Raw genomic sequence first — 14995 nt, 5'->3', positions numbered from 1 at the left:
ACTCAGCATAATACCCTCCAGTTCCATCCACGTTGAAGCAAATGGTGGGTATTTGTCGTTTCTAATGGCTGAGTAATATTCCATTGTATACATACACCACATCTTCTTTATCCATTCATCTTTCGATGGGCATTTCACTTTGAGGTATCTGGCTGAAGGTAATGCTGGCACGGGTGTATAAAGATGCTTATATATGAGGGTGCTCCTGACAGCATTATTGGTTGAGCCAAAGAAATATGAGAACTAGCTCTATGCTCATCAAGAAGGGAATGATTTTATTTGTTTATTTGTTTGTTTGTTTATTGAATAAAAGGGAATGATTTTAAAAGTCATGGTGCATCTATATGATAGAGTACTTTGCAGTAGTGACATGGAAAGATGTAGAAAACAAGTAGTGGAGAAAATGGCTGGCTGAAGAAGTGAATGCATAGCATCACCCCATTTCTTTAAAGAAAAAGAGCTGTGGGTGTTACAGTGTATATTTGTTCATTTGTTCATACACTAGGATACAGATTAGTGTTCAAATAATCTGATGAGTGAGGATTTTTTTCGCTTTTACTTTATATATCCCTATATTATTTAAATTCTTAATACGAACGCATTGTTTTGTGTTAAAACCAAGGATATATGAAAAATAAGAATGCTACATTTTTAAAATCAGGTTCGCAGCTAATAAAGCATTTCATCCTCAAATATTCCCTGGATGTGCACAATCACTCTGAAGTTCAGATCATTTCCCCACTTAACAGATGGAGAAGGAGTTTCTGGAGGTACATGAAGAAGTGATAGGTAGGGCTTTCCAGCAAGTGACTAGGGTAGGGTTTCATGGTCTCATTCTGCAAGTGCCAGGCCCTGAGGCAGCAGATTCTAGATGAATACCACTGTAGAGACAAAGAAATTCTCCTTTGTGTTAGGGAACTACCCAGTTCTCAGTACTTTTAGCATGCATCAAGTGGGCTTTGACAGTTCAGAACTTCAAATGCTCAAACAGAATCTCTGTCGATCACTTCACCCGCCTCCCGTTTTACTGAGAGAGTCTCTCTGAATAGCTATGGTCAGAAAGACAACACTTAGACGACAAGCACTAACTCTGCTTTCATCTTCTCCACCAAACCTGCTCCTCCTTCTCTTGGGGTTCTTAGCAAACGGCATCCCCACTAGATTCCTGAAAGCGTCAATTCTGCCTTCTTTCTCAACCCCCTCTCCGATCTATCCCAGAGTCCTGTAGATTCCCCCTTTAAATATGCCACATGCCTGTCCCTTCTCTGCAAAAGACTCCTGTCTTAATGTCTCAGGACAAGCCTCAGCATCTCTGTCACCTGGCCAAGCATCCTTTCCATAGGTCTCACTCCTCTGCCCTCCCCAATCCCATCTATACCCCTCCAGAGGTAGCCTTGCTAATACTAAAACCTGACCTCTCCACCCCTTACCTAAACATCTCATGGCTTCCTCCTGTTAACCTGGCATTCAAGGCCCTCCCTGACCTGGCCTCTACTTCTCTAACTTCATCTACTGTCAAACCCTCTTCTTTTAAACTTCAGTAACACCAAACTGCTTATCATTCCAGTATGTCACGCTATTTCATATTTGTGCACCTTTGCATAAGCTACTTGTTTTGGCTGGAATGCTCTTCTTTGGTTAGTTTACAAAGCAAGCTCATTATTTCAAAATCGAATCAGGTGTCACTTCTACCAGGAAGCCTTCTCCCAACCTCTACCCCATCTTCCCTCTACCCTGACTAACCCTCTCATCACCAGCAAAATTTTAGTACTTTCTCTGGAAGAGTTCTGTACCTTATCCACACATGTATTCAAATATCTTCCCATAGTATTGCACAGAAAGTAAAAGTATTGACTCTGTAGCTAGTCTTCCAAGCTGTGTTCCTTTGAAAAAATCAATCTCTCTGTGCCTCCATATTCTCTCCTATGAATATTAGAAGAACCCGATTTGGATTGCTGAATTATTTTAAATTAGGCAATCCAGGTAAAATACACTCAGTAAGTGTTGCTGTTTAGTATTGTTATAATATCATTCATTCAGAGTACTTCCACTTCCAGCCAAGATGTACCGACAGAAACTAGATTTGCCATCCCATCTGAAGCAACCATGAAATAGACTGAATGTATTAAGAATGGTTTTGGAGGCACTAGATATCAGGCAGCAAAGGACAATGATTCCTGAGAGACGAGACTCAAATGATGTGATGTGACTGCCCCTGGTTTACTGCCTGGAGAAAGATTCCAACCCAGTAGACCCCCTGAGCTGAGGAAATGGAATCATCAGTCAGGGTGACTAAGTTAGCTAGAGTTCTCAGGATGGACTACTAGAGAGGAAACTTCTTCACAAAGAAAGGACTCTGGAGATGCACAGAGGGTCTCCCATTAGTAGTTAGCTGAGTACAAATTGGTGAGCGATTCTGAGGAAACTACCTGAGGCCAAGACAAAAACCAAGAGGATTACAGGTAGCAATGCCTGGAATAGAATTCCACAGCCTGGAATAGAATCTGTTCTCACCAGCCAGACTAGAAAACACCACAGTTCATGGAGCATCAGGTGAAGTACACATAAAATTGTAGCCTCTGTAGTAAGAAATAATTTGTTTAGACTGAACACTGCTCCAGTCCTGTCTGATAAAACTTAAAAAGAAGATCCAAATCTATTTCCATGTAACTTAATTGGATCCCATTACAAAATTCAAGAATATTTATAGGAATGCAAAAATGGACAACTTCACTGAAGGACAAACTACCAATGCTCCTTCAAGGAGAAATAGAAAACACAAATAGCTTATATCTGTTAAAGTAACTGAAATTTCAGGTAAAACCTTCCCATAAAGAAACATCAGGTCCATATGACTTCCCAGGTGAGTTTTACCAAACATTTAAAATAATGCCAATTGGGCAGCCCGGATGGCTCAGTGGTTTAGTGCCGCCTTCGGCCCAGGCAGTGATCCTGGAGACCCAGGATTGAGTCCCACGTCAGGCTCCCTGCGTGGAGCCTGCTTCTCCCTCTGCCTGTGTCTCTGCCTATCTCACTCTCTGTGTCTCTCATGAATAAACAAATAAAATCTTAAAAAAATAAAATAAAATAATGCCAATTCTACACCTCTTTTAGAAAATTTAAGAGTAGAGAATACTTCCAACTCATTCTATGTGACTAGCATTATCCTGATCTAGCAAAACCAGGCAAAGACATTGCAAAAAAAAAAAAGAAAACCACAGAACAATATCTCTCATGAATATAGATGCAAACATTCTTTTTTTTTTTAAAGATTTTATTTATTTATTCATGAGAGACACACAGAGAGAGGCAGAGACAAAGGCAGAAGGAGAAGTAGGTTCCCAAGAGGAGCCTGATGTGGGTCTTGATCCCAGGACTCTGGGATCACGCCCTGAGCCAAAGGCTGATGCTCAACCGCTGAGCCACTCAGGCATCCAAGATGAAAATATTCTTAATGAAATTTTAGAAAATCAAATTCAACCATATATAAAGAAAATAATATATCATGACCAAGTGCGATTTATTGAAGGAATGCAATGCAAGGTTTATTTGATATTTAAAAATCAATCAATATTATTTGTCATATTAATAAACTAAAAAAGAAAATCCATATGGTCATCTCAATAAACTCAAGAAAAGTATGTAACAAAATCCAACACCCATTTCTTATTAAAAACAAAATCCATGGAAATAAGGAACAGAAGGGAACTCATCAATCTAATAAAGAGCATTTACAAGAAATCTACAACTAGCCCATATTTAATGATGAAAAACTAAGGGCTTATCCCCTAAGTCAAGAACAAGTCTAGGACAGCTTCTCTCACCACTTCTATTCAACATTGTATGGAGGTTCTGGCCAATACAGTAAGGTAAGAAAAAGAAATAAAGGGCTGACTGGAAAGTAAGAAATCGTAAGGACATGACAACCTATACAGAAAATCCAGTAGAATCTATAAAATAAACTACTGAAACTACTGATTTAGCAAGGTTTCAGGATACAAGATCAATATATAAAAACAAATTGTATTTCTTCATGCAATAAACAAGATTTTGAAGTTTAAAAATACAACATTGCCAATTTATCAAAATTTGAAATATTTAGGAATAAATTTGAGAAAAAATGTGAAAGACCAATGCACTAAAAACTAAAAGACATTGCCTAAAGAAATTAAAGAAGACCTAAATAAAAGGAGCTATATATATCATGTTCATGGGTCAGAAGACTCAGTGTTGTTAAGATGTTGATTCTACCTAAGGTGAAATATAGATTCAATGCAATCCTAATCAAAATCCCAGTAGGCTTTTTTGTAGATTGACAAGCTGATTCTAAAATTCATATGGAAAATCAAAAGACTATGATACTTACACAACTTTGAAAATAATGACAAAGTTGAAGGACTTGTGTTCCTGATTTCAAGACTTATTACAAAGCTACAGTAACTAAGTGAGATATTCACATAAAAATAGACAAATGTATTCATGGAATAGAATGGAGAATTCAGAAACACACCCATACATACTTGAGCAACTATTTTCTTTTTTTAAAGATTTTATTTATTTATTCATGAGAGAGAGAGAGGCAGAGACACAGGCAGAGGGAGAAACAGGCTCCTTGTGGGGAACCCAACGCGAGACTCGATCCCAGGATGAGTCACCCAGGCATCCCTTGAGCAACTGTTTTCAACATGAATGTAAAGGCAATTTGGGAAAGAAAGATTAGTATGCTCATCAAATGTTTCTGAAACAATTGGATATCAGTGTCCCAAAAAAGTGAACTTCAATCCATACCTCACATCACATTCAAAAATTAACTCAGATGAATCATAGATCTAAACTTAAAACTATACAATTTCTAGACAAAAACATAAAACATCTTTGTGAGTTTGGGTTAGGTAAAGATTCTTACATATGACACCAAAAGCATGATCCATAAAAGAACAAATTGATAAATTGTACTTCATTGGAATGAAAAATTTGATCTTCAGGATGCCTGGGTGGCTCAGAGGTTGAGCGTCTGCCTTCCACTCAGGGTGTAAAGCTGGAGTCCCAGGATCAAGTCCCACATCGGGCTCCCTGCATGGAGCCTGCTTCTCCCTCTGCCTCTCTCTGAGTGTCTCTCATGAATAAGTAAATAAAATCTTAAAAAAAAAGAGAGAGAGAGAGAAGAAAAATTTGATCTTCAAAAGATATTGTTAAGACAATGAATAGACAGGGTACAGACTGGAAGAAAATATTTATAATTGATACATCTGATAAATACCTATATTCAAAGTACATAAAGAACTCTTGAGGGAATCCCTGGGTGGCGCAGCGGTTTGGCGCCTGCCTTTGGCCCAGGGCGCGATCCTGGAGACCCGGGATCGAATCCCACGTTGGGCTCCTGGTGCATGGAGCCTGCTTTTCCCTCTGCCTCTCTCTCTCTCTCTGTATGACTATCATAAATAATAATAAAAAAAATAAAAAAAAGAACCCTTGAAACTCAATAATAAAAATACTCAATTTTTAAAAATGGACACAAGATATAAATACATTTATTTCACTAAAGAATGCATTTGGATGGTAAAGCACATGAAAAGATGTTCAACATCTTTAACAACTAGGGAAATACAAACTAAATAATAAGAAAAGGCTACACACCTATTAGAATAGCTAAAATTGAAAAGACTGACTGCTACCAAGTATTGGCAAGGATGTGGAGGAACTATAATGCTCATAGACAGTTGAAGGGAATATAAAATGTCACAACCATTTTGGAAAACAATTGATTCTTTTTTTTTAACAATTGATACTTTCTTAATATCAGATATATACCTACTATATGATCCAGACACTCCATTCTTAAGCATTTACTCAAGAGAAATGAAATCATATGTCCACACAAAGACTCAGACATGGATAATCATAGTATCTTTATTTATAATAGGCCCAAACTGGAATCAATCTAAATATCCAAGAGCAGCTGAATGTATAAGCAAACTGCTATACATATGTTCAATAGGATATTCCTCAATAATAAAAATACATGAATTACCGATGAATACTATAACATGGATGGGTCTCAAAATAATTACAATGAGTGAAAGAAGACAGAACAAAAAAAAATTTTTTTAAGGAAAAAATAAGAGTACCGGCCGTATTATTCCATTTATATATAATTCTAGAAAGTGCAAACTAGTCTTGATAGAAAGCTGATCCGTGGTTGCCTGGTGATGGGAGGTAGAGGGCAGGGAGAGGAAGAAAGGAAGGATTACAAAGGGACATGAGGAAACATTTTGGGGTGATGAATATGTTCATTATCTTGATTGTGGTAATGGTTTCAAGGGTTTTTACATATATCAAAACATATCAAACTTCGAATGCACTTCAAATATGTGCAGTTTATTTTACTTCAATTATATCTTAGTTAAAGCTTTTTTTTTAAAAAGTATGAGACAAATAGGCCACCTTCATAGTCTCAGAATATATCCCCACAAGATACTTAATCTACAAAGGAAAAATGGTAACATTTTAGTGGAGAAACCTATCAGAAACCACATTAACTAAGTGATCAAAGTTAACGTCACCAGAAATGAGACATCTTGACATTATGTGCCTCCTGATATGCTGCACTGAGAAGGTCACAGCATCACATTATAGCATTCTTATGAAAAAAAATGTGTAATTTGAATCTAATGATGAGAATATCAGATAAAACCAAATTGAGGGGGCAGCCCAGGTGGCTCAGCAGTTTAGCACTGCCTTTAGCCCAGGGTGTGGTCCTGGAGACTCAGGATCCAGTCCTATGTCAGGCTCCCTGCATGAAGCCTGCTTCTCCCTCTGCCTGTGTCTGTGCCTCTCTCTCTCTCTCTCTCTCTCTCTCTCTGTGTGTGTGTGTGTGTGTCTCTCATGAATAAATAAATTAAATCCTAAAAACAAAAACAAATTGAGGGACATTGTAAAAAAATAAACTGACGAGTACTCTTCAAAAGAGTCAAGAAAGACAAAGATAGACTGAAGAACTGTTACAGCTCAGAGACTAAAGAGGAATGACAACTATGCAATGAGTAAACATGGAGTGGATTCTACACCAGGAAAAGAAAAAAAAAAAAGAAAACATTAGGAAGACAATAGGGAGGGATCCCTGGGTGGCGCAGCGGTTTGGCGCCTGCCTTTGGCTCAGGGCGCGATCCTGGAGACCCGGGATCGAATCCCATATCGGGCTCCCGGTGCATGGAGCCTGCTTCTCCCTCTGCCTATGTCTCTGCCTCTCTCTCTCTCTCTGTGACTATCATAAATAAATAAATAAATATTTAAAAAATGTAAAAAAAGACAATAGGGAAATACAAATAAGGTGTGTAGATTATTAAGTAATGTTATATCAATGTTAATTTCCCAGTTTCAGGGATCCCTGGGTGGCGCAGCGGTTTGGAGCCTGCCTTTGGCCCAGGGCACGATCCTGGAGACCCGGGATCGAATCCCACATCGGGCTCCCGGTGCATGGAGCCTGCTTCTCCCTCAGCCTGTGTCTCTGCCCCTCTCTCTCTCTCTCTCTCTCTGTGTGTGTGACTATCATAAATAAATAAAAAAAAAATTAAAAAAAAAATTTCCCAGTTTCAGTAATTGTGTAAGATGTTAACATTAGGGGAAGCTAAATGAAGGGATTGTGGGAGCTCTTTCTGTATACTATTTTTGCAATTTTTTTAAGTCGAAAATTATTTCAAAACATTAAAAACTGAAGGTAAAATAAAGACATTTTCAAACAAAAGCTGGGAGAACAGCAGATCTGTACTATGAAAAAAATGTGTTTTTAAAAGATTTTATTTATTTATTCATGAGAGACGCAAAGAGAAGGCAGAAACAAAGGCAAAGGGAGGAGCAGGCTCCCCACAGGGAGCCCTATGTGGGACTCAATCCCGGATCCTGGGATCACGCCCTGAGCCAAAGGCAGACACCCAACTGCTGAGCCACCCAGGTGTCCCAAAAAAATATGTTTAAAGAACTGCTTCAAGTTGCAGGAAAATAATTCCCAGATGGAATCCAAGAGCTACTTGAAGGAATGGAGAGTACTGGAAATGTAAATATGTAAGTGAGTATATTAGACAAATATACTCATTTCTCAGTCTTTTTTTAAGATAATTGGCTTTTCAATGCAAAAATAATAATACTACATTTTGGGATTTATAACATAGAAGCAAACTACATGATAATATCATAAAGGATGAGGATGGGAACAGAGGTATACTGTTGTGAAGCATATATACTTTACTTGAAATATGTAATCCTTAAAGGTAAATGTGACCTTCAGACCCATTGTAAAGCCTAGATTCTAGGGTTGACAAATACTAAAAACATTTTTTTAAAGATGTTTAAATGTTTAAATGTTAAAAATTTAAACATTTTTTAGCTAGTAAGCCAAAGAGGAGATAGAATAAAACACTAAAAATACTTGATTAATCCAAACATATTGGATAAATAGTAGACATAGCAAGATGGTATACTTAAAACCAACAATATTAGTGATTGCATTAAATATAAGTGTGCCAAGCATACCAGTTAAAGGCAGGGATTGTCAAACTGGATAAAAGACTACAACTCAATTACATGCTGTCAACAAGAAGCAATCTTTAAAAATGCAAATAAGTTAAAAGTAAAAGAATGGTAAAAACATATACCTGCAAATACTAAGCTAAAAGAAGCTAGAGGTGCTGTATTAATATCAAAAAGAGTAGATTTCAGGACAAGGCAGATTACCTTCTAATGGAGTCAAATCATCAAGCTAACAACAGCTTCAAAAATACATGAAGCAAAACCAGACATAACTAAAAGGAGAAATAGACAATCCACCATGAGATTTGAGAATTTCAACATACTCTTTCAGTAAGTGACTGAACAAGTAGGCAGTAAATTAGTAAGGAATATGTGAACAGTACCAAGTACCAACTTGACCTAACTGACATTTATCAAATGCTACACCAAGAAACAATTCCAGAATACATATTATTTTCAAGTACAACCGAAACATTCTTCAAGATAAACAATATATAGGGTGCATCTGGAAAGGGCAGTTGGTTAATGGTCTATCTCTTGGTTTTGGCTCAAATCATGGTTGTGAGATCAGGCTCTGTGCTCAGTGCAGACTTTGCTTGGGATTCTCTCTCCCTCTCCTTCTGCCCCTCCCTCTCATGCTTTCTCTCTCTAGATAAATAAATAAATTTTTAAAAAAGATAAACAATATATGGGTCATAAGACAACTTGCACCAAATTTAAAGGGACAAAGGTAATACTGAATATATTCTCTGATGTCAACAAAATTAAATTAGAAATCAGTAACAAAGGATACTGGGACAGTTTCAAAATGATTTATAAACTAAACACCCATTTCTAAATAATCTTGAGTCAAAGAAATCCCAAGGGAAATTAGGCAACATTTTTAGTTAAGTGGTAATGAAAATGTAATATACAAAAATTTCTGAAATATAGCTAAAGCAGTGCTTAGAGGAAAATTTACGGCTTTAATGCTTAAAAATCGGTGAATTTAATTAAGTTCCTCTTTAAGTTTCTTCTTTAAGAAGAAGAGAAAAATTAAACCCAAAAGAAGTAGAAATCAATGATATAGAAAATGGACAGACAATAGAGGAAAACAATGAAATAATAAGTTGGTTCTTTGAAAAGATCAACAAAATTAATAAGCCTGTAGCTAGCTTGATATGATAAGAAAGAGAGAAAGAAAAACAAAGGAAAAGAAAATGCAAATTACCAACATCAGTAACAAAATGGGTAGATCACTACATATCTCCAAGACATTTAAAAATAAGGAAATACTGTTTTTCAAAACTTTTATCAGTAAATTGGACAACTTAGATAAAATGGATTATTAATTCCTTGAAATAAATGAATTATCTATATGTATTAAAAATTAATTCATAATTTAAAATGTTCCCAGAAAGAAAGCTCCATGCCCAAATACCTTCAATCATGTATTCTATCAAACATTTAAGAAATAATACCCATCTAGGGCAGCCTGGGTGGCTCAGCAGTTTAGCGCCACCTTCAGCCCAGGGCCTGATCCTGGGGCCCCAGGACTGAGTCCCATGTCAGGCTCACTGCATAGAGCCTGCTTCTCCCTCTGCCTGTGTCTCTGCCTCTCTCTCTCTCTATCTCATGAATAAATAAATAAAATATTTTAAAAAGTTAAAAAAAAGAAATAATACCCATCTTATACAAAATTTTCAAAACAGTGAAGAAATATTTGCTAACTCATTTAATAAGGATTGCATGATGCAAAGACCAAAGACATCAAACACCAATGTCTCTAATGAACAACACCACCAAAATCCCTAAGTATCAGCCAATACAATTTAGCAGTATTTAAGAAGGATAATACATCATAACCATTTTAAGATTTAAAACAGGAATGCAGTTTAGCTTAATATTTAAAATACAAATTGGTGGTTCATCATATTACCAAAATAAAGAGAAAAATCATATCATCTTAATAGATGCTGAAAAGCATTTGACAAGATGAAGCACCCATTCATGATGAAAAACTTATGCAAACTACAGAAGACACTTTCCTCAACCTGATAAAGGGCATCTATGAACAGCCTATAGCTAACAACACATATAACAGTGACAAGCTGTATGCTTCCCCCCGAAGACTGGGAACAAGGCAAAGATGTGTCCAGTGTAATTACTTCTAATTCATTGTTGTATTAGAAATCCTAGTCCAGCGCAGTTTAATAAGAAAAAATAAAATAAATAAAAAGCATATAAGATTAGAAAGGAAGAAACAAAAGTGAATTAATTGTATATATAGACAATCCTAACAAATCCACAAAAAATGAACTTGTAGAACTGATAAGGGAATTGTGAAGGTCATATGATACAAGTTCAAAAGTAAAACGTCAGTTGGATGTCTTCATACCAGCAACAAAAAATAGGAAAATGAAATTTTAAAAATTCCATTTACAATAGCATAAAAAACAAAACTTCTTAGGGCTAAAGTTAGCAAAGTATGTGCAAGACCAATACTCTGAAAGCTATAAAACACTGCTAAGATAGATTAAGGACGATATAAATCAATGGAGATAAAAGTTATGGATTAGATGAGTCGACACACTGTCACACTGTAAAGATGTCTGCTATCTTCAAACTGATCTGTAGATTCCCAAACCCAATCAAAGACCCAGTGGACTTCCTTGTAGAAATGGGCAAACTGGTTACAAAACTGATATGGAAATGCAATGGCCCTGTAATAACCAAAACAATTATGACGATAAACACAGTGGGAAGACTTGCACTATGTGATTTCCAGACTCTGACTGGAAAAATGTGGTATTAGCATAAGAATAAACATACAGAAGAATGGAAAACAACTGGCTCCAGAAATGCATAGTCAACTGGTTTTCAACAAAGTTGCTAAGGCAATTAATTCAACGAGGGAAATAACCATTGTTACAACAGAAGGCACTAGAACAATTGAATATCCCTATGGAAGAAAGGAAACTTCAGCACTGATCCATACACAGAAACTATATTGAAATGAATCCTAAACCTAAATGTAAACTAAAACTAAAACTCCTAAAAAAAAAACAAAGTAGAAAATCTTCACCACATTTAATCGGGCAAAGATGCCTTGGGTATCACACAAAACAAACTAAGGAGAAAGAAGGAAATATAGAAGGAGGAGAATATTCACAATACACATACAAAAGACTTGTACACAGAATATATAAAGAACCTAAACTTAAAAACAAAATGCCCATAGAAATGAGCAAAAATTTGAATGTACATGTAACAAAAGAAGATACTCGAATGGCCAAAAAGCATATGAGAAGATGCTCAACATCTGGTCATCAGGGAGGTATAAATTAAAACCATGAAGAGATACGACTACACATCTCCCAGAATGTCTAACATTCAAAAGGCTAATAATACCAGGGACTGGCAATGATGTGGAACACGCAGAACTCTCATACACTGCTGGTGAGGGCGTACAACCACTTTGGAAAACAGTTCGGCAAGTTCTTATAGGTTAAACATAATACATATACTATATGATCCAGAAATTTCACTTGTAGGTATTACCCAAGAGAAACAAAAACATATAACCACAAAATGACTTGCATGTGACCAGTCATGGCAGTCTTTTTCATAAAATCTCCAAACTGGAGATGGCTCAAGTGTCTAACCATTGGTGAATGGATAAGCAAATTATTACAATGGAATGCTACTCACCAATAAAAATACAAATGGCTGATAAATACAACAAACATGGATGAATCTCAAAAATATAATTCTGAAAGAAAAGCAAAAACTCAAAAAGTGTATTACATATATTGTATATATTAATATACATATGTATGTATTTATATATATATATATATATATATATATATATATATATGATTCTACTTGTACGAATTCCTTGAACAGGCACAACAAATCTATGAGAATGCAGATTAGCGGTTGCTGGGGATGGGGAAGTTGAGGGGATAGACTACAAGGAGACACAGAGGAACTAGGAGTTGATGGAAAAGTTCTTACATACCTGACTTTGAAGGCACAGTTGGTAGGTATCTCATTTAAATCCACAAAATCGATAGATACAGAGTTGTAGAAATTGACAGAAAGATACTCCACACTGGGACAAGGATGTGAGCAGAGCCACAGAAGTGGGAAGTTGAGGGGTGAGTATGGGGAGCAGCTGAGAGTTTATTTTCTAAAATTAACTTTATTGAATCATAACTTGCCTGGGATAAAATGCATTCATTTTAGGCTAATAAGGGATGAATTTTAAAAATGTATAAACCCATGTGATGACCATCCCATAGAGACTTTCCTTTTAAAAATTACCACTTCAAGCTTTTTTGTGCTTAATAAATCATAATTTTATTACAAGTTTCATCATTTAATATTAAAACCAAAACAACACACAGGCAGTAACACAGATTACAAAAAGCATAGGCCTTGGGACACTTGAGTGGCTCAGTCGGTTAAATGTCTGCCTGCAGCTCAGGTCATGATCCTAGGTTCCTGGGATGGAGCCCCATGTCATGTTCTCTGCTCACGGGGAAGCCTGCTTCTTCCTCTCTGTCTCCCCCTACTCATGTTCTCTCTTTGTCTCTGTCCCTGTCTCTCTTAAATAAATAAATAAATAAATAAATAAATAAATAAATAAATAAATAAATAAATAAAATCTTAAGGTTAAAAAAAGCACAGGCCTTGAAATCAGGTTTAAATTCCACTTCTCCAGCAGGTCACCTTGCTTATCAAAGTCTGTTTTTACATTCACAAAATGGGATTAATAATACAACCAACTTGACAAGATCGCTATGAGCATTGAAAGAAATAATGTTAAGCTCCTGGCACAATGCTTGAAACACAGCAGCAGCAATAAATGGGATTAGCCTTATCACAATAAGATGGGCATTTGTGCATTTGTACAGTTACCCTCAGAGGTATGGTATGGACCACAGAACCCAGTGGCCAAGGCTTTGAAAGGGCCCTAAACGAGAAACGGCAATCCTGTATTCAGCTTCCCCACTGGTACTGTTTCACAGTGTTGAGAAGGCTCCAAAGTATTTCATGCTCCGTTTGCCTTGATATGGAGTGCATGATTTGAAAATTGATTCTGGAATAAATTTAAAGCAGGGCACTTTAAAGGTTCCCACAGGGTATGAGCCCTACTCTCCCTAGCCTTGAAACAGAGTCTGACCTCCCACATTTCACACCACTGGATGCTGGGGAGACCACACCCTAGATTCACCCAAACCCTCTCAACCTGCTTATGGGCTCAACCACCTGCTGCAGCTCTGTCTGCCTGGCTTTTCAAACACTGACTCCATGACCCCACTCCCGATATCAGCCTCAGGCCAGTCTCCTCAAGTCAAAACACACTTCTTCAGTTTACCTACTTGTCACCCTACCTACTCACCTGCTACAAGCTCCTTGATCGCTGCTGACACCCATTGTGTACCACTGGACACTCCCCTGACTAGCAGCTTCCTGGGGACCCTCCCTTCTCCCCGCAGCTCCCAGCACACAGGACCCAGGACCCAGCTCCCAGGACATGGGTTGCAAGCATAATTCAAGGGTCACGGGGAGGGAGTGCCATCTACCTGAGCAACAAAGAGCTGGAACTCGTCAGGCAGAATCCATGAGCGAGGATAGAAGTTGTACTCCTCAGGAAAGAGATTCTGCATGATTCTCACGGCTCTGCTCAGAGTAATTTTACGCACCATCTCCGTCATGCCTGGGGAGAAGAGAAGCTGTGAGGTTTGAACAGCAGTGGGCCACTAGCTATAAAACAGCCATGATCGAGGACCTTTAAAACCACCCACCTGACATATTCACTTTTGCAGACAGGATTTAAAAAGGTATGAGCAGTTCCGCACAGCGGCGACTCATGGTTTGGAAAGACCTACCAAATTAATGAAAAACTTGAGGTAATACAGGATAGTTTTTTCTCCTTATAAAAATGAAGCATCAATATAAAGGAATGGGTTTCCACCTAGTTTATTTATTCCATTCTTTGTCAGTCCCCTAGATAATGGATAAAGAGAAGCATTCATATTGTGCACTTAATATCCTCCTTAATTTTGGGCTACCACACATATTTCTGGGACTACTTTCAACTTATATTCTCAAGAATACCACTTAGTGGACTCTGCTTATATTACAAGCTTAATTAAGTTGCTGTGTTTTCATTGTTCACAAGTATTCAAGGTATAAAATAAAAAAATATACAGCTTTCAGCATAAAATCTGTCTCCTTGAAATAAGGACAGAAAGTAGAAAGGATATCAGAGCACAATTTATAGTTTAGGGGGAGAAAACGGAAGCTGTAGACGTTCTTCAGTTTTAAATACTGACGCTAACATTGATCAGATCCCATTACTTTGCCCAGAGGATATTAATATGTCTCACTTATAAAATATTTTAAAAGAATGGTGGATTTTTTTTCTTGTAACACATTTAGGAACTCTGATAGGAAAAGAAACTGAGTGTACACCTTA

General features: G+C 37.1%; 1 protein-coding gene across 3 annotated transcripts in view; it reads right to left on the bottom strand.

Annotated features, from left to right (window-relative positions):
• TTLL11 (tubulin tyrosine ligase like 11) overlaps positions 1-14995 on the bottom strand; it is a 250608-nt gene that overhangs the window by 171241 nt on the left and 64372 nt on the right. Inside the window, exon 3 of one of the 3 annotated variants that reach the window (XM_055319618.1) lies at positions 14100-14233. The exons of the other annotated variants lie outside the window; for them this stretch is intronic. Coding sequence (XP_055175593.1) covers positions 14100-14233 — 134 coding nt within the window. The remainder of the gene's footprint in view (positions 1-14099; positions 14234-14995) is intronic. 3 annotated transcript variants of the gene reach the window in all.

Source organism: Nyctereutes procyonoides, unplaced genomic scaffold (genome assembly GCF_905146905.1).
Source record: "Nyctereutes procyonoides isolate TBG_1078 unplaced genomic scaffold, NYPRO_anot_genome, whole genome shotgun sequence".
In the NCBI taxonomy this organism is placed as follows: Eukaryota; Metazoa; Chordata; class Mammalia; order Carnivora; family Canidae; genus Nyctereutes; species Nyctereutes procyonoides.
The sequence above is the reverse complement of the archived record's forward strand: the minus strand, read 5'-3'. Positions and strand labels throughout refer to the sequence as shown.